The 21,196-nt window shown below is 35.3% G+C and overlaps 3 protein-coding genes across 4 annotated transcripts; 2 read left to right on the top strand and 1 right to left on the bottom strand.

Annotated features, from left to right (window-relative positions):
- The first annotated feature begins 2,141 nt into the window (after window positions 1–2,141).
- On the top strand, window positions 2,142–9,684 carry LOC108201064 (pentatricopeptide repeat-containing protein At1g12300, mitochondrial-like). Its single transcript, XM_064084506.1, has 3 exons — window positions 2,142–3,574; window positions 4,916–4,985; window positions 7,234–9,684. Exons 1-3 carry the CDS (start codon window positions 2,277–2,279, stop codon window positions 9,091–9,093), a joined length of 3,228 nt encoding a protein of 1,075 aa, XP_063940576.1. The 5' UTR covers window positions 2,142–2,276; the 3' UTR covers window positions 9,094–9,684.
- Window positions 9,685–15,610: 5,926 nt separating this feature from the next.
- On the top strand, window positions 15,611–17,972 carry LOC108201063 (putative pentatricopeptide repeat-containing protein At1g12700, mitochondrial). The gene is made up of 2 exons (XM_017369349.2): window positions 15,611–17,603; window positions 17,698–17,972. The coding sequence occupies exon 1, from the start codon at window positions 15,724–15,726 to the stop codon at window positions 17,569–17,571; it is 1,848 nt and encodes a 615-aa protein (XP_017224838.2). The 5' UTR covers window positions 15,611–15,723; the 3' UTR covers window positions 17,572–17,603; window positions 17,698–17,972.
- A 768-nt stretch (window positions 17,973–18,740) lies between these two features.
- LOC108200639 (protein BYPASS1-LIKE-like) lies at window positions 18,741–20,844 on the bottom strand. 2 transcript variants are annotated; one of them, XM_017368859.2, is made up of 2 exons: window positions 20,686–20,844; window positions 18,741–20,182 (listed from the first exon to the last, which is right to left on the bottom strand). In XM_017368859.2, the coding sequence occupies exon 2, from the start codon at window positions 20,137–20,139 to the stop codon at window positions 18,970–18,972; it is 1,170 nt and encodes a 389-aa protein (XP_017224348.1). In that variant the 5' UTR covers window positions 20,140–20,182; window positions 20,686–20,844; the 3' UTR covers window positions 18,741–18,969. The 2 variants fall into 2 exon arrangements, with proteins under 2 accessions (XP_017224348.1, XP_063941031.1); XM_064084961.1 differs by having other exon boundaries at window positions 18,741–20,178; window positions 20,686–20,832.
- Between the last annotated feature and the right edge of the window lie 352 nt (window positions 20,845–21,196).

Genomic DNA, 21,196 nt, shown 5'->3' with positions numbered 1-21,196 from the left:
ACAAGGAAAAACTATCAAATTTTGTGCTTATTGTGTGCCCATGGGCACACCATAGAAAAACCGTTTTAATATTGGTTCCAATTTGAACAGTATCATCATATATAGTTTAAATGTTATGAGGTGCTAAAATTAGAAGACTGACTTTGCTTCGTTCTTAAAACTACTCCCGTCGTCCTTTTTTAGTTCTCACATTTTTATTTTTATTGGTCAAATTGACTAATTTTTCATCAAAAATTATAAGTAACTCTTATATTATTTTAAAAAAACGAAAAGTTATACATTAAAGTAGATTAAAAGTTATTTTCGTTGACATGTTTTTTTTATTTTATTAATTAATATAATATTATTGAATTTTAATCAAATTTTAGTCAATTTCAATTGTCAACATTCAAACATGACAACTAAAAAGGGTCGTGGCGAGTATTATTCTAAAATGGAGAGAGTGTAATATAACGAAGAAGTTATAAATTGATTAAAAAGTAAAAAAGATGAGATAAATTATAATTTTAAAAAAAATGAGATACATGTATATTATAATTTCAAATATGTACTTTTGAAGTTGAAGGGTAAATTTTATCGAGTGACAATATCGTCATTACTATATTCGACTAGAGACAGCAGAATTACGCATGTTGTGTTGGACTTGTGATAACACCCTGAAAAATCATATGTCGAATATTATTTTTCGACGCTTTTTAGGTGTTAGAGTCTATTTCTAACAAAATAGGGAGAGCGTTTATGTTGGTATGGACCTGTCTGGCGTAAATGTAATTCAGCCCCGGTTCGAAGAGTTGAACACATATTAGTTCAGGGCAAGAGAAAGAAAGGTCAGCCCCGTCGGATGTTGTCTAATCAATTAAGTTTGGATTTGGGAGCCCTAAGTCTCACGGGAAAATGACATTAGATAAGAATGATTGGCGATTGCGTATTAGAGTAGTTGAGACTCGATCTCGTGACTTAATGAGATTTTGAGTGTTATGCTTTTAGGAAGATATTTGCACCAATCTCTCGTCTCCCACGCCTTCAACCTTGTAATATGTGAAAGTGATGGTTCTTGATTTCTCAATTTGTTTTCTCCATCGATACTGGGGAATGTTTAGGTAAGTCTCATGTGAAGAAGGCGATGAGTTAAGAATATTATAATCATATTATATCACATACTATTTTATTTATCGGGGCAAGGTTCTAAGCGAGAATACTGATCACGTGGTACGGTATAATTTCAAAAATAAATAAATTATATATTAATTTTTATATTTATATAAAGGGTTTGTCTAGTGTATGTCCAGGGCACATTCTAAGCATTAAAATTTATAAATTTAGAAAATTTTGATTGGATGATTGTTGCAAGCCAATCAAAAGTTTCCAAATTCATCCTCCCTCTATCCCCTCAATTTTTTACGTTATTTTTCAGCACGCTTTTCCACACTCATTTAAAGTATAGTGCCGTAATATATTTTTAATTTTTTTTTTAAAATAAAAATTTAATATTTAAATTTTTATTAAAAAAAAGTTTTAGAAAAAAATTATACAACTATATCTCACAGGAGCCTCGGTGCGGGAGGGAGATAGTAGATTTTAGCACTACGTGCCATCATACAAAAACCGTTATTAAAATGGAGTACCATTCCTTGTAACAAAAATTTGGGTTCTGGGCGTAAATCAAAATCCTGGGCCTTAATTGATGATACTATGCTCTGCAGCTAATTTTTTGAGTGTTTGACAAGTAGAGATATGATGATGATGATGATGATGATGAAGAAATTTGTGATATCAAATTCTGCAGCTTCAGCTCATAATTGTCTTGCATCCTTTTTTTCTGTTATTGCAGTTTCTCACTTCTCCACTAACCCTAACCCTAATATTCCCTTGAAACCCAAACCCCAATTCCCTTATTCCTCTAATCCATCTCATGCTCGTCTTCAATATTTACTCCTTGAGAAGTCCAAGGTTGGTTTCGATAAACTCGATGATGCTCTCCAAGTGTTCGATAAAATGCTCCTTATGAAGCCTCTGCCTACTGTTATCGACTTTAATCAACTATTAGCTGCTCTTGTTAAAATGAAACACTACTCCGTAGCTGTCTCCCTTTTTAGAAAGATGCGTGTGGAAAGCATCGCTGTTGATATATTTACTTTTAATACTCTCATCAACTGCTTTTGTCACTTGAATCGTGTCGATTTTGCCTTTTCATTATTGGCTGCAATCATCAAGCACGGTTTTGTCCCTGACGTGTTTACTTATAACACTCTAATCAGGGGCCTTATTTCCCGAATATGCCTCATGAGGCTCAGCTTTTGTTCCAGAACCTCATCAGATTTCAACCCGATGTTGTTACCTATACAACTATCATTGACGGCATCTGCAAGAGAGGGAATCCTTCTGTGGCTGTTAAGTTGTTCAAAAATATGGAGAAGAAAGGTTGCAAGCCTGATACCGTAACTTACACCACACTTATTGATTGTTTATGTAAATATAGGTTAGTTGATCAAGCATTGGGTCTTCTCCACCAAATGACAAGGAAAGACATATCTCCAAATGTTATAACCTACAACTCATTAATTCAAGGTCTGTGTGACATTAATCGATGGCCTGATGTCAAACAATTGCTCAAGGAGATGGATGTTAGGAACATTTCTCGAGATGTTTTTACTTACAATATATTGGTTGATGCGTATGGCAAAGAAGGAATGATTAAAGATGCAGAGGATGTGATAGAGTTGATGATTCAAAGAGGCCATTATCCTGATGTAGTCACTTACAATTCACTAATGGATGGATACTGCTTGAGGGGAGAGGTTGATAAAGCTTTAGCAGTGTTCGAAAGCATGGCGAGAAAGGGAATACTGCCTAATGCTCTTAGCTATAATATTCTGATCAACGGTTATTGTAAAAAGCTGAAAGTGGACAGAGCAATAGCTCTTTTTCAACAGATGCCCTCTAAAGGTTTAGCCCCAACTATTGAGACTTACAGTACTATACTGCAAGGTTTTTTTCATGTGGGCAGACATGTTGAAGCACGTAAATTTTTTAAGGAAAAGATGATTAACCAAGGCGTTGAATTAGATAAAGTGACATGCAGTATCTTGTTGCATGGTCTTTGCCAGAATAGTTATGTTGTTGAAGCACTATCATTTTTTCAAATACTGGAATCGAGGGGGTTAGTTCCTGATATACATGTTTACAATATTCTGATTGATGGACTGAGCAAAAATGGACATCTAGAGAATGCAAGAAGCCTTTTTGACAACCTTCCTTTGAAAGGTTTGCGACCTGATGTCAAAACATACACAATGATGATCCAAGCATATTGTCATGAAGGGTTATTGGATGAAGCAAATGAACTATTCAGGGAAATGGAAGGAAATGATTGCTTGCCTGATGATGTCACATACAACATGCTTATCCGTGGTTGTTTACAGAATAAGAATTACTGTGAAGCTGGTGTACTCTTAGATGAAATGCTTGGTCGCGGCTTTGCAGCAGATGCATCTTCTGCATCTGTTTTACTGGATTTACTTGATGTGCAAGAACAGGATCCTGCTCTGCTTGCTTTCTGCAAGAAGTACTTTCCGTAGGTGTAATGAAGGAGAGAGTTCTCAGGCACATAATCTTTTCGATTTTGCCAGCATTTTTGAAGGTTTAAAAGCAACTATTGAGAGTTATTACAGTACTATATTGCAATGTTATTTTCTTACTAGCACTATGTGGAGAGGGATTACTCCATGAGGCGAATGAATTGTTGGTGGACTTTTAATGGTTGTTACACACTTATTTTGTCTGTTCTTACATTAAGAAGTATGCTGAAGCCGGTGTCCTATGAGAAGCGTGCTGGTGGCTTCTCAGCTGATGCATCTACCGCCTCCCAGTTACTGGACCTACTTGAATAACAGAACAAGATCCTGCTCTTCTTGCTTTGCATAAGAAGTATCTGCCATATGTCAAGCAAAGTGAGGGATTGCTAAGGTACATAATCTTTAATTTGCCAACATTTTAATTTAAAGGGTCTGCAACCCTAGCAGCCTTCATTTCAAATGCATCGTCGTTAAATTTGCAGTTCTTCTCTGACTGACCGCAAATGATTGGGTGTTATTTTGATATGATTTTGTTGAATTTAAATTTAAGAATGGAGCTCCTGTGCACTACATCGACTTTTTGTCTATAGAATGTTGATTTATCTTAATGTCTTTATTACATGAAATAACTAAAAGGCTTCATATTGCTTACCTGCAGTCTGAAATTATCAGCACAATGAGATAAAGAGCTTGTATGTGTATGGCTTTCTTTCCATAGGTAACTTCGGTTACCACTTTTATCAAGAATTAAGTAGTCTTGAATTGGCTAATGCTGCAGGAGTAGTCCATTTAAAATTCTAAGCCACTGAGTTGAATAGATTTAGCAAAAAAAGAAAGAACTGCAAATCAATTAAAGAGACTAGAGAGATTGGTAGCCTCGACAAACTGTAAACTATTCATAAGTGAAGCACAATGCTAATGTATATTGGATGTGTACCTATATTTTGATGGATTATTTTATCAAGTATTTTGGGAGAGAGTAAGGTTTCGAACTCAGGAAATATATATGATGTTTTTCGTGGCTTTATGAAGCCTTGCCGATGGGGCTAGGTGGAGCGAGTTCCTTGCTTGCTGCGAGTGTCTTGTGCATCCTATAATCCGTCCCTGGTCATGGACTTCTAATTTATCTTCTTCACTATATCACCTCTCTTACTACTCTTAGATACTGACCTCTGATGACCTTAGTTGAGGTCATCTGATTCCGAGTCTGCAGACTTCTCAGTGCATTGCAGAACCATTAACCTGGCCAGTGCTCTCAGATAAAGAACTTGAACGGCTGATCAGACCAGTCAGCCCAGGTCTTTAATGTCAGCTGGGTGGAACTTTTTGTTGGTTTTTAGAGTGGCAACACAGTGGATACAATTGTATACATCCCTACAGCGGTATTCAGCTCGTAACTTTGTGGATATTGTATGCTTTCAAAAGATTTTGCAATTCTGAATCTGACACACCAGATCTGCGATCCCAGTAAGTTCTTAAATATATTTGCAATGTTGTTACCGGGACTTGCATGAGACTAACATATCAAATAAGATAGATCAAGAAGAAGATATTATTAGCCTTAAACTTTAAAGTATCGAGTTATAAGCTAATAGTGAAACTGAGAAACACTTCTCATCTTTGGGAACTAAGAGCAAGTGCTGTGAAATGCTGAACCCAAGTGCTCTGCCACTCTTTTCTTTTTTCCTTGCCACCTAATCAGAAAACGGGCTTTTAAAAATTTTGGGCAACTCACTCTAATACAAAGTGTGAGAATCAGATTTGAGTGCCAATTTCTTTAATCTTCTCCGTCACCTAGAAAAATATAGGTCCTAGAAAAATGCGAATGCACAAGGTACTTTTTATTCGAATAAAGATTTAGAATGTTTTTATCAACAAAATTACAAGACCGAAGATCATTGTCCTTGTACAACTATTTATGTCAAAATGTTCACTAATAACATTCAAACGCCACATTAAATTCATCCAACTTTTATCGAAGTGGTTAACTTGTTTTCAATAGAGGCTCATTTTGATAGTCATATATATATATATATCATTTCAATAAGTTTCTCGAAAAATTAAATAGAAAAAAAATGACTAAATTGATAATTTCTGCTTTAATTATTAATTTAAGATATTTTTAATAGTTATCAATATTTAGGATTTATGTGAAAGAGGCCAATCATTCTCGTTAGAATATACTCTCCGCCCCCCAATTTTTATCGTTTGGAGTGGAGTACTCGACACGCATTTTAACACTCATATAAAATATAGTTCTATAACTTATTTTTATAATTTTTTTCCAATATAAAAAATTTAAACATTAAATTTTTGTTCAGAAAAAGAATAAATTATGAAGCTATACTTTATATGAACTTTAAAAATACGTGTCAAACACTCCATTCGAAACGATAAAAAATTGGAGGGGAGAGAGGGAATATCACCTATCTACCCGATTTCTAAGAGCAAGTCCAATGGTGGTGCTAAAATAGGTGCTATTGCTATAATATAGCACCCAAGCAAAAAAAACAACTCCAATGGGATGCTAAACTTGAATGTAAAATAGCAAAATGCTATACTTGGTGCTAAATATAGAACCAAGTATAGATGGTGCTATAATTGCCACATAAGCATGCAAGTGACAAAATGCATGAATAAAGTAATACTGACAAATATAGTTATGTACTTTAAGATTATATAATTGGAATATAACTTTATTTGGATATATTTGGTGCTATTTTACATTTATCATTGGACCATAAATTCTATTTTAGCACCAAAAACCACTTTTTGATTTCAAATTATAACAATAGCTACATCTATTTTAACATCACCATTGGACTTGCTCTAAGGATGCCATTTAAACACTCCAATTGCTATAAAAATCACCATGTCACATCTAAAAGATATTTTGACAACAAATTTAACCTAATAATAGTTGCAAAATGAAGTGTATTACATGTAAGCCCATGATAAAAATAAATCACAATAATATATACATATGCATGTTAAAACATATAAGGACATATATAATATGTTATTTTTCGAATATTCCTGACACCTTCAACTTTATTTGGCTTTCACATCTAAGGACATATATCATATATTTTATTAAGAATATTCTCCTCACACCTTCAACCTTATTTGACTTTCTTACTCGATTTTTAGTGATCAAACAAAAATAAGAATTGTCTATGTGAAACTCGCATATTTAAAAAAAAATACTCAATTCTATAAAACAAATGAAAATTTAATAACGTGATATATAATAATATGACAGTTTTAAACAAGTTCTGGTAGAGATGAAGTTAGGTGGTTGAGATATCTTAACATATGACCACTTTAATATTAAATATTAAAATTTATTATATTTTTGAAATAATAAAATGACATAAACAATGATGTAAATAGTCCAATCGAGCTCTCGTCAAACACTTATTAAATCTAAGTTATATAAAGGCTAAAAACAAATGTTAAATATATCAATTTATTAGGAAAACAATTTAAAGTTTTATTTAATATTGAGTGAACTGAAACGGGAATACTATTTTAAGAAACCTAATAATTTCTGGTACAGAGTGATAACATAGGCGTAAATCAAAATTCTGGGCTTCAGTTGATGATACTCTGCTCTTTTGCGTTCTACAAGCTAAATTTCTGAGTCTTTGACAAGTAGAGAGATATGATGATGAAATTTTTGATATCAAATTCTCGATTCCTACTACATTCTGCAGATTCATCTCATACTTGTTGTCTTGCATCCTTTTTTGTTATTGCAGTTTCTCACTTCTCCACTAAACCTAACCCTAATATTTCCTTTAAACCCAAACCCAATTTCCCTTATTCCTCTAATCCAGCTCATGCTCGACTTCAACATTTACTCCTTGAGAAATCTAAGGTTGGTTTCGATAAACTCGATGATGCTCTTCAACTGTTTGATAAAATGCTCCTTATGAAACCTCTGCTTCCTGTTATCAACTTCACTCAACTCTTAACAGCTCTTGTTAAGATGAAACACTACTCGGTAGCTGTCTCCCTTTTTAGAAAGATGCGGGTAGAAAGCATCCCTGTTAATGTCATTACCTTTAATACTCTCATTAACTGCTTTTGTCACTTGAATCGTGTCGATTTTGCCTTTTCACTATTGGCTGGAATCATCAAGCACGGTTTTGTCCCTGATGTGGTTACTTATAACACTCTCATCAGGGGCCTTATTTCCCAAGATATGCTTCAAGAGGCTCAGCTTTTGTTCCAGAACCTCATCAGATTTCAACTTATTCAACCCGATGTTGTTACCTATACAATTATCATTGACGGCATCTGCAAGAGAGGGAATCCTTCTGTGGCTGTCAAGTTGTTTAAAAATATGGACAAGAAAGGTTGCAGGCCTAATACTGTAACTTACAACACAATTATTGACTGTTTGTGTAAGCATAGATTAGTTGATCAAGCATTGGGTCTTCTCCACCAAATGACAAGGAAAGGCATATCCCCAGATGTTATAACCTACAGCTCGTTAATTCAAGGACTGTGTGACATTAATCGTTGGCATGATGTCAAACTATTGCTCAAGGAGATGGATGTTAGGAACATTTCTCAAAATCTTTTTACTTACAGTATATTGGTTGATGCGTATTGCAAAGAAGGAATGATTGAAGATGCAGAGGATGTGATAGAGTTGATGATTCAAAGAGGCCGTTATCCTGATGTAGTCACTTACAGCTCACTCATGGATGGATACTGCTTGCGAGGAGAGGTTGATAAAGCATTAGCAGTGTTTGAAAGCATGAAGAGAAAGGGAATATTGCCTAATACTTTTAGCTATAATATTCTGATCAACGGTTATTGTAAAAAGCTGAAAGTGGACAGAGCAGTAGATCTTTTCCAACAAATGCCCTCTGAAGGTTTAACCCCAACTATTGAGACTTATAGTACTATACTGCAAGGTTTTTTTCATGTGGGCAGGCATGTTGAAGCACGTAAGTTTTTTATGGAAAAGATGATTAACCAAGATGTTGAGTTAAATAATGTGACATGTCGTATCTTGTTGCATGGTCTTTGCCAGAATTGTTATGTATTTGAAGCACTATCGTTTTTTCAAATACTAGAGTCCAGTGGGTTAGTTGCTGATATACAGGTTTACACTATTCTGATTGATGGACTAAGCAAAAATGGACATCTAGAGAATGCAAGAAGCCTTTTTGACAACCTTCCTGCGAAAGGTTTGCGACCTAATGTCAAGACATACACAGTGATGATCCAAGCATATTGTCATGAAGGGTTATTGGATGAAGCAAATGAACTATTCAGGGAAATGGAAGCTCATGATTGCTTGCCTAATGATGTCACATACAACATGTTTATCCGCGGTTGTTTACATAATAAGAATTACTATGAAGCAGGTGTACTCATGGATGAAATGTTTGGTCGCGGCTTTGCAGCAGATGCATCTACTGCATCTGTTTTACTGGATTTACTTGATGTGCAAGAACAGGATCCTGCTCTCCTTGCTTTGTGCAAGAAGTACTCGCCGTAGGTGTAATGAAGGAGAGAGTTCTCAGGTACATAATCTTTTCGATTTTGCCAGCATTTTTGAAGGTTTCAAAGCAACTATTGAGAGTTACAGTACTATATTGCAATGTTATTTTCTTACAAGCAGTATGTGTAGAGGGATTACTCCATGAGGCGTATGAATTGTTGGTGGACTTTTAATGGTTGTTTGTCGACTGATGTTACCTATGACACACTTATTGTGTCTGTTTTTACAATAAGAAGTATGCTGAAGCCGTGTCCTATGAGATGCGTGCTTGGGGCTTCTCAGCTACTGCATCTACATTCTACCGCCTCCTTGTTACCGGACCTACTTGAATCACAAGAACAGGATCCTGCTCTTCTTGCTTTGCATAAGAAGTATCTGCCATAGGTCAAGCAAAGTGAGGATTGCTTAGGTACATAATCTTCAATTTTCCAACATTTTAATTTCAAGGGTCTGCAACCCTAGCAGCACTCATTTCAAATGCATCGTTGTTAAATTTGCAGTTCTTCTCTGATTGATCACAAATGATTGGGTGTTATTTTGATATAATTTTGTTGAATTTAAAGTTAAGAATGGAGCTCCTCTGCACTACATCGTCTTTTTGTCTATAGAATGTTGATTTATCTTAATGTCTTTATTACATGAAATAACTAAAAGGCTTAATATAGCTTAACTGCAGTCTGAAATTATCAGCGCAATGAGTAAAAGAGCTTGTATGTGTATGGGTTTCTTTCCATAGGTAACTTCGGTTACCACTTTTATCAAGAATTAAGTAGTCTGGAATTGGCTAATGCTGCAGGATAGTAGTCCGTTTAAAATTCTAAGCCACTGAGTTGAATAGATTTAGCAAAAAAAGAAAGAACTGCAAATCAATTAAAGAGACTAGAGAGATTGGCAGCCTCGACAAACTGTAAACTATTCATAAGTGAAGCACAATGCTAATGTATATTGGATGTGTACCTATATTTTGATGGATTATTTTATCAAGTATTTTGGGAGAGAGTAAGGTTTCGAACTCAGGAAATATATATGATGTTTTTCGTGGCTTTATGAAGCCTTGCCGATGGGGCTAGGTGGAGCGAGTTCCTTGCTTGCAGCGAGTGTCTTGTGCATCCTATAATCCGTCCCTGGTCATAATCTTATAATTTATCTTCTTCACTATATCACCTCTCTTACTACTCTTAGATACTGACCTCTGATGACCTTAGTTGAGGTCATCTGATTCTGAGTCTGCAGACTTCTCAGTGCATTGCAGAACCATTGACCTGGCCAGTGCTCTCAGATAAAGAACTTAAACGGCTGATCAGACATTCAGACCAGTCAGCCCAGGTCTTTAATGTCAGCTGGGTGGAACTTTTTTGTTGGTTTTGAGAGTAAGATGCATCCCTATTGTGGTATACTGAGATTATAGATCCATCCTCGACATGTGTCTTTATGTGAGCTGGTACTGGCAAAGAGATTTCACGAAGCCGATAAGCATGGTCTGATATTAAGAAATTACAAGCGCTAATAGTTAAACTAAAGTCGATTAGTCAAGGGAAGTCTATCAGCGTTGTGCCAGTCATTTCTTCCCTGATCTTGTACCTTTCAGTACATTGAGCTGTTTGTCGGTTAATATATTTGCAAATTTGCAGTGTTGTTACCGGGACTTGCAAATTTGCAGTGTTGTTACCGGGACTTGCATCAGACTAACAGGGGCCGTTTGGGTGATCTTAAAATAAGTACTTCTTGCTTAAAATAAATAAGTGGAGTAGAACATAAGACTTATAAGTGATTAAAGTGTTTGGAAATAAGTAGAAGCGCTGAAACAAAAACTAGCATTCCTAGCTTTTTATGAGTGTTTTTGACTTTTTACACAAACGGTATGAATAAGTGCTTCTAACTTATAAACCGAGAAGCCCGACTTAAAAGTGGCCGCCAAACGCCCAAATTATTAGCCTTAAATTTTAAAGCAGTTGAGCTCCGTATTCTAAGCCGCAAGTACAAACTGAAAACACAAATGGTACTCCTAGTGCGAGAACTCGAAGCAAGTACAACGTATGTTGCCCAGTAAGGCCAAACAATTGTTGCAGTCAAGTTTAGGGACGTCGTGGGAAAATGGGGTAATCCCAAAAATATAAATGCAACTAAATTAAAATATTAATATAATATTTAATAAATTTTTAAGAGGAGACATAAAATATTAATATAATATTTAATAAATTTTTAAGAGGAGACATATAATATTTATAAAATATAAATGTAACTATACTTTATATGAGTCTTAAAATACGTGACGAACACTCCATTCTAAACTATAAGAATTAGAGGGGACATAGGAAGTATCACCTAGCTACACGATTTCTGGAGAAAAGGCCCTGAGTGGCACAAATTCAATACATAATGCCTTAAACGGCACTGTCTAGAAAAAAGCCCTCAGTGACACTTTAAAACACAGGTTAAAGTTACGTTTCATAACTTTCTCAAAACGTCAGACGCATGCACGTTTCCATGTTCAGATTGTATACAACTATAAACGTAACAATGAGTTACGTTTTATAACCTTAAAAATAAAAACTTTAAGTTAGCCATCATTAACATTAATAGTTTTAAATATTAATGTAATATCTTTTTCAAAAAAAAATAAAAATATTAATGTAATATCCGGGATTTCGACATGTGTTTATTTATACCAGTATGTCAATATTTTGTGAATATTATGTGAATTAATTGTGAATTATGTGTTAAGTGACTTGTTGAATGATCGTCTATGTATGTTATGACTTGTTAAATTATAATTTTTATATGATCAGATCAAAATATGGAGAATTTAGGCACTCATTTGGCAAATTATGGATTATTATATGATTTGATATTTGATTTAAGGATTTAATTAAGTATATTATAAAATATTATTAGTAAATTGATTTTAAACCCGTTTACTCGATAATTAAACCCCGGGGGCTTCCGGGAAAGTTTCGCCGGTTTGTTATTTGAGACATTCTGAACAACTTTCGTGTTTTAACTTTTCCCATCTGGTGTACGGATTTACGTGAAAGATTTTCGGAACGATATTATGAATATTTTATTATTATTTATCGTATCAATAATTGTGAGCACCGGATAATCTTGACACCTCAAATTATCTTGACTCAAACATTATATTTTAGTACTTCGTGCCAGACAAAACTCGGAGCCCCATAAGTTTCTCGTAATGTGTGTATTTAATAATTATCTTTAAAGGCGGTTCCGAACGGATCAGTTTTGTTAATACTTAATGATTAAGAAGTGTATTTTATATCCGATATGATCCAAATGGGGGCCAGTTATTCGTAATTATAAATAGGATAATTACTATTTTATTTTTCATAATTATCATTTCAATACACGAGAATCGAGAGAAACCGGGTTATCGTTCTTCGTGTTCTTGGAGTTCAATCGAAGATTTGAGGACGTTATCGGACTCAGAATCAAGCGTGCAAGCAGTCCAATCGAAGATATCGAAGCGTAGAATCCATATCAAGTCTCAAAAACCACTCTAGATTCACAGGTTAGGAGTAATTTGAGTTTGAAATTTCGAACTAATTAGGGTTCAATTAGGGCTTTTTGATTTTGATGTGTTTTGTGTGGTTTTATGCTTCCATGATGTAGATAATCTTCTCCTGATCATTTTGGTATATCATATGCACGATTTGGAGTTCAATAACATGTTCAAAATTGAGTTTAATTGTTCGAATTAGAGTTTAGGGTTTTATGCACGATGAATGTTTTCAATTGAAAATTAGGGCTTTTTAATCCAGGAGGTAGAAGTGAAATTAGAGGATACCATCATGTTTGTTATGTCTCCAGGAGTGTATACATGTGTTTAAATTGTATCTGAGGTTCCTGAATCGGACGAATCGACGAAGAGAAAACTCGCCGGCGACGGCGAGTTTCTTCGAACGATTACGGCCGATTCCGGCCACCTCTGGGTTAATTGTTGATGCCTACATGTCTGTTGAGTCCTAGAGTTTGATATTTACTGCACCACCAATTATCATGATTCTGATTGAAGATTATGATTCTGTTTTGGTAATATTGCTTCTGTTCAAATGGTATTGATTCTGTTTTATTGAGCCATTGTTGATTTCATTATATTGTTAAAGAATTGGATTGTTTTATAAATGTGGACCAGATTCGTGGTCAGACCAGATTCGTGGTCATTAGGCCAATGTGTGCCTTGGATCCAGTAATAGAGCTTGGTAGGTACCTGGCTCGGGGTTAGTGCGTGACTGATCAGCAGCCTAACATTTAGGGATAAATGTTAGGCTGCTGATCGTTAACATTTAGGGTTTAGGTTTAGGGTTGCAGAATAATTAATTCGTACTGTATATTAAATTAAAAAAATTAATTTTAAAAACATAGCTTAATAATTTTTAATATTTTAGCGTTCATATTTGGATTTTAGAATGATTTATTTATCTTGAAATTAAATTATTTTTTTTAAAAAAATATTAAAAACACAACTTTAAATTGCGTTTAAAATGTAAAACACAATTTAAAGTTGCGTTATGTAATACTCTCAAACTATGTAAACGTAAGTTAAAGTTACGTTAATAGAAGTCCATTAGAGAAGCCCGATAGAAATAAATTGATAAAGACTTGGAAGGTTGAAAACGGTGGATGAAGTCACGTTTTGCTTGTTCAGAATGCCAAAACGCAAAGCGAAGCAGCGTTTTACTTAAACGCCAGTTGAAACCCCGTTTTGAGGTGACACTCAGGGCCATTTTTATGTATTGTGCTTGACAGGGCCTTCTTGTACTAGATTGTGACTCCCAGGACCAACACCCCGATTTCTGTGGGTCTCATTTAAACACTCCAGTCGCTATAAAAATCACCATATCACATCTAAAAGATATCTTGAGAGAAAATTTAACATAATAATAGTTGCAAAATGAAGTGTATTACATGAAATCCTATGATAAAAATAAAATCACAATAATAAACAGGTAGAGTTCTGGTAAAAACTTACAAACTTACAAACTTTTTTTGTTCAACACATATATAACTTGAGTTCAACATTTTATTAATATATTTTGTTGAACATCAATTAAAATTGTGTTGGAGAAGTATATAAACTAATTTTTCAATATAAGAATTAACTTAAACGTATTATATAAACAATATTTATCTTTCTAGACAATGATGATTAATGTTCTACACTCAATGTTGAACCCAGTTACAAATGTGCTGAATGCACAATTTATCTGTGCGTTATTATTAAAATTGTGATAATTTTTCAATAATTTTCAATATAGATACTGTCTATAACTAAAACTAAGGATTAACGGGTTGGAAGAATAAAATGATATACAATAATTTGATTGTTTTAAACAAGTTCCGGCAGAGATGAGGTTAGATAGTCATTTTTTTTTTGACGAAAAGCGAATAATTTAATAAATAACTGAAACCCAGCCGAGACAAACCCTCGAACTGTCAATTACAACCTGATTAATAAACAAAAAACGAGCTAAACATATAGCCGCTTTATTTTCAGATCGTTTAACAAATAGAATATTTAAATTCTTTGAACCAAAAAGTATTACAATCAAATTTTGAAAAATCCAACCTACATCAGTTGTAAACATAGTAGCATCACAATTGACCCTCACATAAGCAGCAACATCTGTAGCCCAATGTTTAATCAGTTACATCCACTGATATTAGATCAAAAATGACCCCATAACATGAACTATGTCGTGAAAGGTGAGTTTTTGCAATATTTACCACCGTGCCATATTTGATACAAGCTATACGGATCACCCAAAATATCATGTAACATCTTTTTTTTTTTTTAACATAGGAACCCGCAGCCGCTAATTTTCGGGTGCGCACTAGGTAAACCCACGAGCTCACGCAATAGCCTGCAAACTACGTGAACCAAGGTAAACCGCACCTAAGTGCGACAGGCTCTGGTCCAGGAGGCATAATCACAAATTCAGCTCTCTTCGGGAGTCGAACCTGTGACCAAGAGAATACATGTCCTCTCTTTAACCAGCTGAACCAACCCTTGCGGGCTCATGTAACATCTTCCTGAAAACGTTACCAAAACACATAACAAGACACACGGAAACATCAAAACAAACACAAACATCCCAAAAAGATGGGCACAACCTTGATGACAAGGTACTCAACAAGAACTCACCCAAAAGGATTAGATCTTGGTTTTATTGATAAAACTAATAAATATAAGAGAAGATAGAAGAGCGAAGATGATTAATCAGGAGAAGGATGAAGGATGAAGAGCGGAGAAGTGGCGGCTAAAATTTTGGAGGTTGACTCTCAAAACTGCAATCCCTAACTCCTGGTTAGATAGTGATTTTAATATAAATCCTAAATTTTATTATATTTTTAAAAATTTAATAAAATGATACAAACATCGATTTAAAGTACAATGCTAGGTACCCCAAATTTTTTTACCAAATGATGTGGCAAACAAGTGCAACAATGTGATTGGGTCCCTAACATTTTCCCGATTTAAATGGTCCAATCGAGCTCCATTAATAATTTATGGTACCGAGTGATAACATAGGCGTAAAATCAAAATTCTGGGCATACTCTGCTCTTCTGCGTTCTGCCAGATAAATTTCTGAGTCTTTGACAAGTAGATATATGATGATGATGATGAAATTTGTGATATCAAATTCTCGATTCCTACCACATTCTGCTGCTTCAGCTCATACATCCTTTTGTTTTTATGCAGCTTCTCACTTCTCCACTAACCCTAACCCTAATAATCCCTTTAAACCCAAACCCCATTTCCCTTGTTCCTCTAATCCACCTCATACTCGTCTTCAACATTTGCTCCTTGAGAAATCCAAGGTTAGTTTCGATAAACTCGATGATGCTCTTCAAGTGTTTGGTAAAATGCTCCTTATGAAGCCTCTGCCTACTGTTATCGATTTTAATCAACTATTAGCTGCCGTTGTTAAAATGAAACACTACTCCGTAGCTGTCTCCCTTTTTAGGAAGATGCGTGTAGAAAGCATCCCTGTTAATGTAATTACCTTTAATACTCTCATTAACTGCTTTTGTCACTTGAATCGTGTCGATTTTGCCTTTTCATTACTAGCTGGAATCATCAAGCACGGTTTTGTGCCAAGTGTGGTTACTTATAACACTCTCATCAGGGGCCTTATTTCCCAAGATATGCCTCATGAGGCTCAGCTTTTGTTCCAGAACCTCATCAGATTTCAACTTATTCAACCCAATGTTGTTACCTATAACACAATCATCGACGGCATCTGCAAGAGAGGAAATCCTTCTGTGGCTGTTAAGTTGTTCAAAAATATGGACAATAAAGGTTGCAAGCCTGATACTGTAACTTACAGCACACTTATTGACTGTTTGTGTAAACATAGATTAGTCGATCAAGCATTGGGTCTTCTCCACCAAATGACAAGGAAAGCTATATCTCCGGATGTTATAACCTACAACTCATTAATTCAAGGGTTGTGTGACTTTAATCGATGGCATGATGTCAAACAGTTGCTCAAGGAGATGGATGTTAGGAACATTTCTCGAGATGTTTATACTTTCACTATATTGATTGATGCATATTGCAAAGAAGGAATGATTATAGATGCAGAGGATGTGATAGAGTTGATGATTCAAAGAGGAGTATATCCTAATGTAGTCACTTACAATTCACTCATGGATGGATACTGCTTGCAGGGAGAGGTTAATAAAGCATTAGCAGTGTTCGAAAGCATGAAGAGAAAGGGAATATTGCCTAATACTTTTAGCTATACTATCCTCATCAACGGGTACTGTAGAAAGAAGAAAGTGGACAGAGCCATAGATCTTTTTCAACAAATGCCCTCTGAAGGTTTAACTCCAACTATTGAGACTTACAGTACTATACTGCAAGGTTTTTTTCACGCGGGCAGGCATGTTGAAGCACGTAATTTTTTTAAGGAAAAGATGATTAACCAAGGTGTTGAGTTTAATAATGTGACATGTCGTATCTTGTTGCATGGTCTTTGCCAGAATTCTTATGTATTTGAAGCACTATCCTTTCTTCAAATACTGGAATCCCGCGGGCTAGTTCCTGATATACATGTTTACACTATTCTGATGGATGGACTGAGCAAAAATGGACATCTAGAGAATGCAAGAAGCCTTTTTGACAACCTTCCTGCGAAAGGTTTGCGACCTAATGTCAAGACATACACAGTGATGATCCAAGCATATTGTCATGAAGGGTTATTGGATGAAGCAAATGAACTATTCAGGGAAATGGAAGGAAATGATTGCTTGCCTGATCATGTCACATACAACATGCTTATTCGCGGTTGTTTACAGAATAAGAAATACTATGAAGCAGGTGTACTCCTAGATGAAATGCTTGGTCGCGGCTTTGCAACAGATGCATCTACTGCATCTCTTTTACTGGATTTACTTGATGTGCAAGAACAGCATCCTGCTCTGCTTGCTTTGTGGAAGAAGTACTTGCCGTAGCCCGTAGGTGTAACGAAGGAGAAAGTTCTCAGGTACATAATCTTCTCGATTTTGCCAGCACTTTTGAAGGTTTAAAAACAACTATTGAGAGTTACTGTACTATATTGCAATGTTATTTTCTTACAGGCAAACATGTGGAAGCCAAGATGGACATTTTGAAAAGCCAAAAAGTCTTTTTAACAGCTTTCGTTCGCTTAAGACCTAATGTCAAGATTTACACATTTACCTACAACACACTTATCCACGGCTCTTCTTGCTTTGTGTAGGAAATTCTGGCAATAGTTGCTTCATATAATTCTAATTAATTTTAGTAGCTCGATGATGCACTTCTTTTGTTCAGTTAAAATCTCCAAATAAGACCTCTATTTCCTGTTATGATATTCAATCAAATGGTTCCTGTATGAATTTTTGTTCAACTCCTAACCCTGTTGTTTATACATGTAAATTCTGATGGATGCATATTACACGAGAAGGCAAAACTAGCCAACTTTTTCTCCAAGAAAATACCGGCATATGAATCTAACATACCACGTTTCTTGTCCTTCCATCTTAAATATGTGTGTTTCTGTCTTATAAGTTCTCAAGCAGAGATGTGAAGAAGCCGATTAGCATTGCCTATATGTTGAGAACTTGCAAGTGCTAATAGTTAAACTAAGGTCTTCTGATAAGGCAAGTCCATAAGCACTCTGCCACCTATTTGTTCACTAGCCTCGTGCCCCTCTGTACATTGAGCTCTTTCTCTGTTACAATATTTGCAATGTTGTTTACCAAGACTTGCATTAGACTAATTTGCAATGTCGTAACAAACATTCATAATAAAATATAAAATGCAAGCAGGTTCTCGGCTATGATGACAAGAAGACAAATCTGAAGACATTAAAACAAGATAATTTTTCAACTAAGTATCACAATAAGCTCAACTAACTTCCGATAGATCACATTGAAGATATAATCACCTTAAACTTTAAAGCATCAAGTCACAAGCTAAATAGTGCTACTGGGAAACAGCTATCATCTTGGGTACACTAACACACCCACACCCACCATATTATCCGTATTCTAAGCAGTACGTACAAATAGTGAGGTAACAAGAAACATCCGATGATGGTTGCGAACGATTAGAGATAAAAGTTATGCACAACATAAAAGAAAGAAACATGTGCCAAACATTGCAGGAAGGTAGACATGCTAAATTAATTTGACAATTAAACCATCCTTTCGGATAATTCAAACTAAACACTGTTCTTTACATACTGTATATTTGTGAAACACAAATGGTGCTCCTGGTATGAGAACCTGAGACCATACTTTAAGGCAGCTACAACGGTCTAGATGATAGCAACATATATTGAAATTCTTGTAATTCTTATTTCTTAATCAAAATTTAATCTAGTAAGGCTAGTTTGTCCTCCCCAGTAGTTCAAGACCCTCAGCTCGACAGCTCATAATTTTACGGAACACTTCCCTCAATTGACGGTCCAGTGGATCCATTCCATTCTTACAAATTTCACAAATAACCTTTAACTCTTCGACACCCTGTTTTGCTTCTTCCTTTTGTTCATCTGTCAGAGGAAAACTAGCATAATCTACCAAGTCGGTGACATGACGCACACTATTCTCAAGCTGGCTAATCTCCTTTAGTAATCCTACAGAATTGCGTCGATCTTCCCTTTTAGATTCATCCATAATCTGAGAATGTAGTAAGTTAAATGGAGTGTACCATGTGAATTGCCTAGGAATAGAAAAGTGAGTCTGGAGGCTTCGATCTTGACAAGGGAGTGCAGCAACTAGAGCCCACAAGACAAGCATGAGCACAAAGCTCATTGTAAACACGGGAATAGCGAGGCCATTAGTTGCTGCAATCTCATTAGGACGCGGAGGAGCTAAACTGGTAGCCATTAATTGTAGCTGCTTTGTTGCTGACCAAGAATGAGATACACTCCAGGACAAAGATTTAGAATGCCCTGATGGACAAGAGTGGAGATCCTTACCCTTAATTTTGCGTCCAAATGATCTATTCCTTTGCGAGAAAGAACACCCGGAATCCTTGTCCTCCAGCATCACAAGTGCCAAATCCATCAAAGCTTTTCTCGCTCGACGGAATGAACCTTCAGTAATCATCCGCTCTCGAGAACCAAAGGCACTGAGAACCACATCCAAATGCTTCTGCCACAACCGAATCTTCTCAATACCATCACGAGTTGCATTGCATATGTCAAGTGCCTTAATGCTCCTCTCAAAGTAATCTGAAACCATCTTTTCTACAGGTGGTTTTACAAGATGTGCCTTATTATTACACAATATACCCTTAAACTCCTCCTGGCAATCAACAAAAGCATCCAATAGCTTACTCACCCATGTAAGAGAAAGAAATTCATATTCAGCAGGATGTGTAGCTAGCAGCTCAGTAAAGCGCTCAGAGACTTGCTTTTGAAATGATTCACACTCTACATTTTGTGTAACTGATTCATGATTTGTTTCAATAGAATGCACCTGATCCTGCACAACACCCAATATAGAACGCCGAAATGCAGCAAACGGCCTTGGAAGACCACGAATATCCGGCATTGTCAAACCAATAAAGCCTTCTTCACAATCAACATAATACTGCCTACCAAGTCAAGAACACATTTTAAAAAAATCAACATCAGATAATACCATTCATTTCAGAAATGATCAACCCTTAAAAACAAAACAACAAACATGACCTATACAATTCACATAATCATCTATACCCCTAGACCTCAAATTCAATACACACAATCAAAACCAAAAGGCCTTCAAAATGCTGCAAGATTCACCAACCAAACACCCACTCAATTTTCTACACATTACCCCAAAAAGAACTCTCAAAACACAACCAAATATCAATTCCAATCAAATAAACAGCTCAACCCATATAATTCAATAAATTGGCCAACCCAAAATGACAAAATTCAAGAACTTAACAACCCAATTCAAGAAAATGCAAACCCACACAAACAATAACAAAAAGCACCAATCTTTCAATATGCCATACCCAAATTAAACACAGAAGATCTAAAAACAACAATGCCCCATAACCCAGAAATTATATAGCAAAAAAAAATTGAAATAAAAATAAAAAGATTGTACCTTTATGCAACCCAAGAAAGGAATAAAATGAAACCCTAGAGAGAGACCAGACCACCCCTTGTTTGCAAGAAATCTATGCTTCCTGAATAAGATATGTAAAATGTATTGAGAGATATAGTGATTGTTGTCACATGGAGTAATGTTTTGATGTATGTATTGTATACTCCCTCCATCTCAATTTATAGGTCCATTTTGGAATAAACACACATAAGAAAAAAGTTGGTTTAGATAGAATCTTATCTCATGTATCATTAATTAGTGCATTGATAAGTGAGAATATTGTTGAGTTTCAAAAAAATCACACTAAATATAGGGATTTAGTGCATTGAGAAATGAAAATAATGTTGAGTTTCAAAAAAATCACAATTAATATGTAGATAAATTTGTATTGAAAGAAGAGAGGGACAAATATTTTGGGACAAATTTTTTTTCCAAACTGGACCTATAAATTGAGACGGAGGGAGTAATTTATTTTATTACATTTCTTGTTCAGTACTCTGTCGTTTTGTAG

The sequence above is a fragment of the Daucus carota genome, chromosome 9 (genome assembly GCF_001625215.2).
Source record: "Daucus carota subsp. sativus chromosome 9, DH1 v3.0, whole genome shotgun sequence".
In the NCBI taxonomy this organism is placed as follows: Eukaryota; Viridiplantae; Streptophyta; class Magnoliopsida; order Apiales; family Apiaceae; genus Daucus; species Daucus carota.
This window is presented reverse-complemented; position numbering and strand designations above follow the sequence as displayed.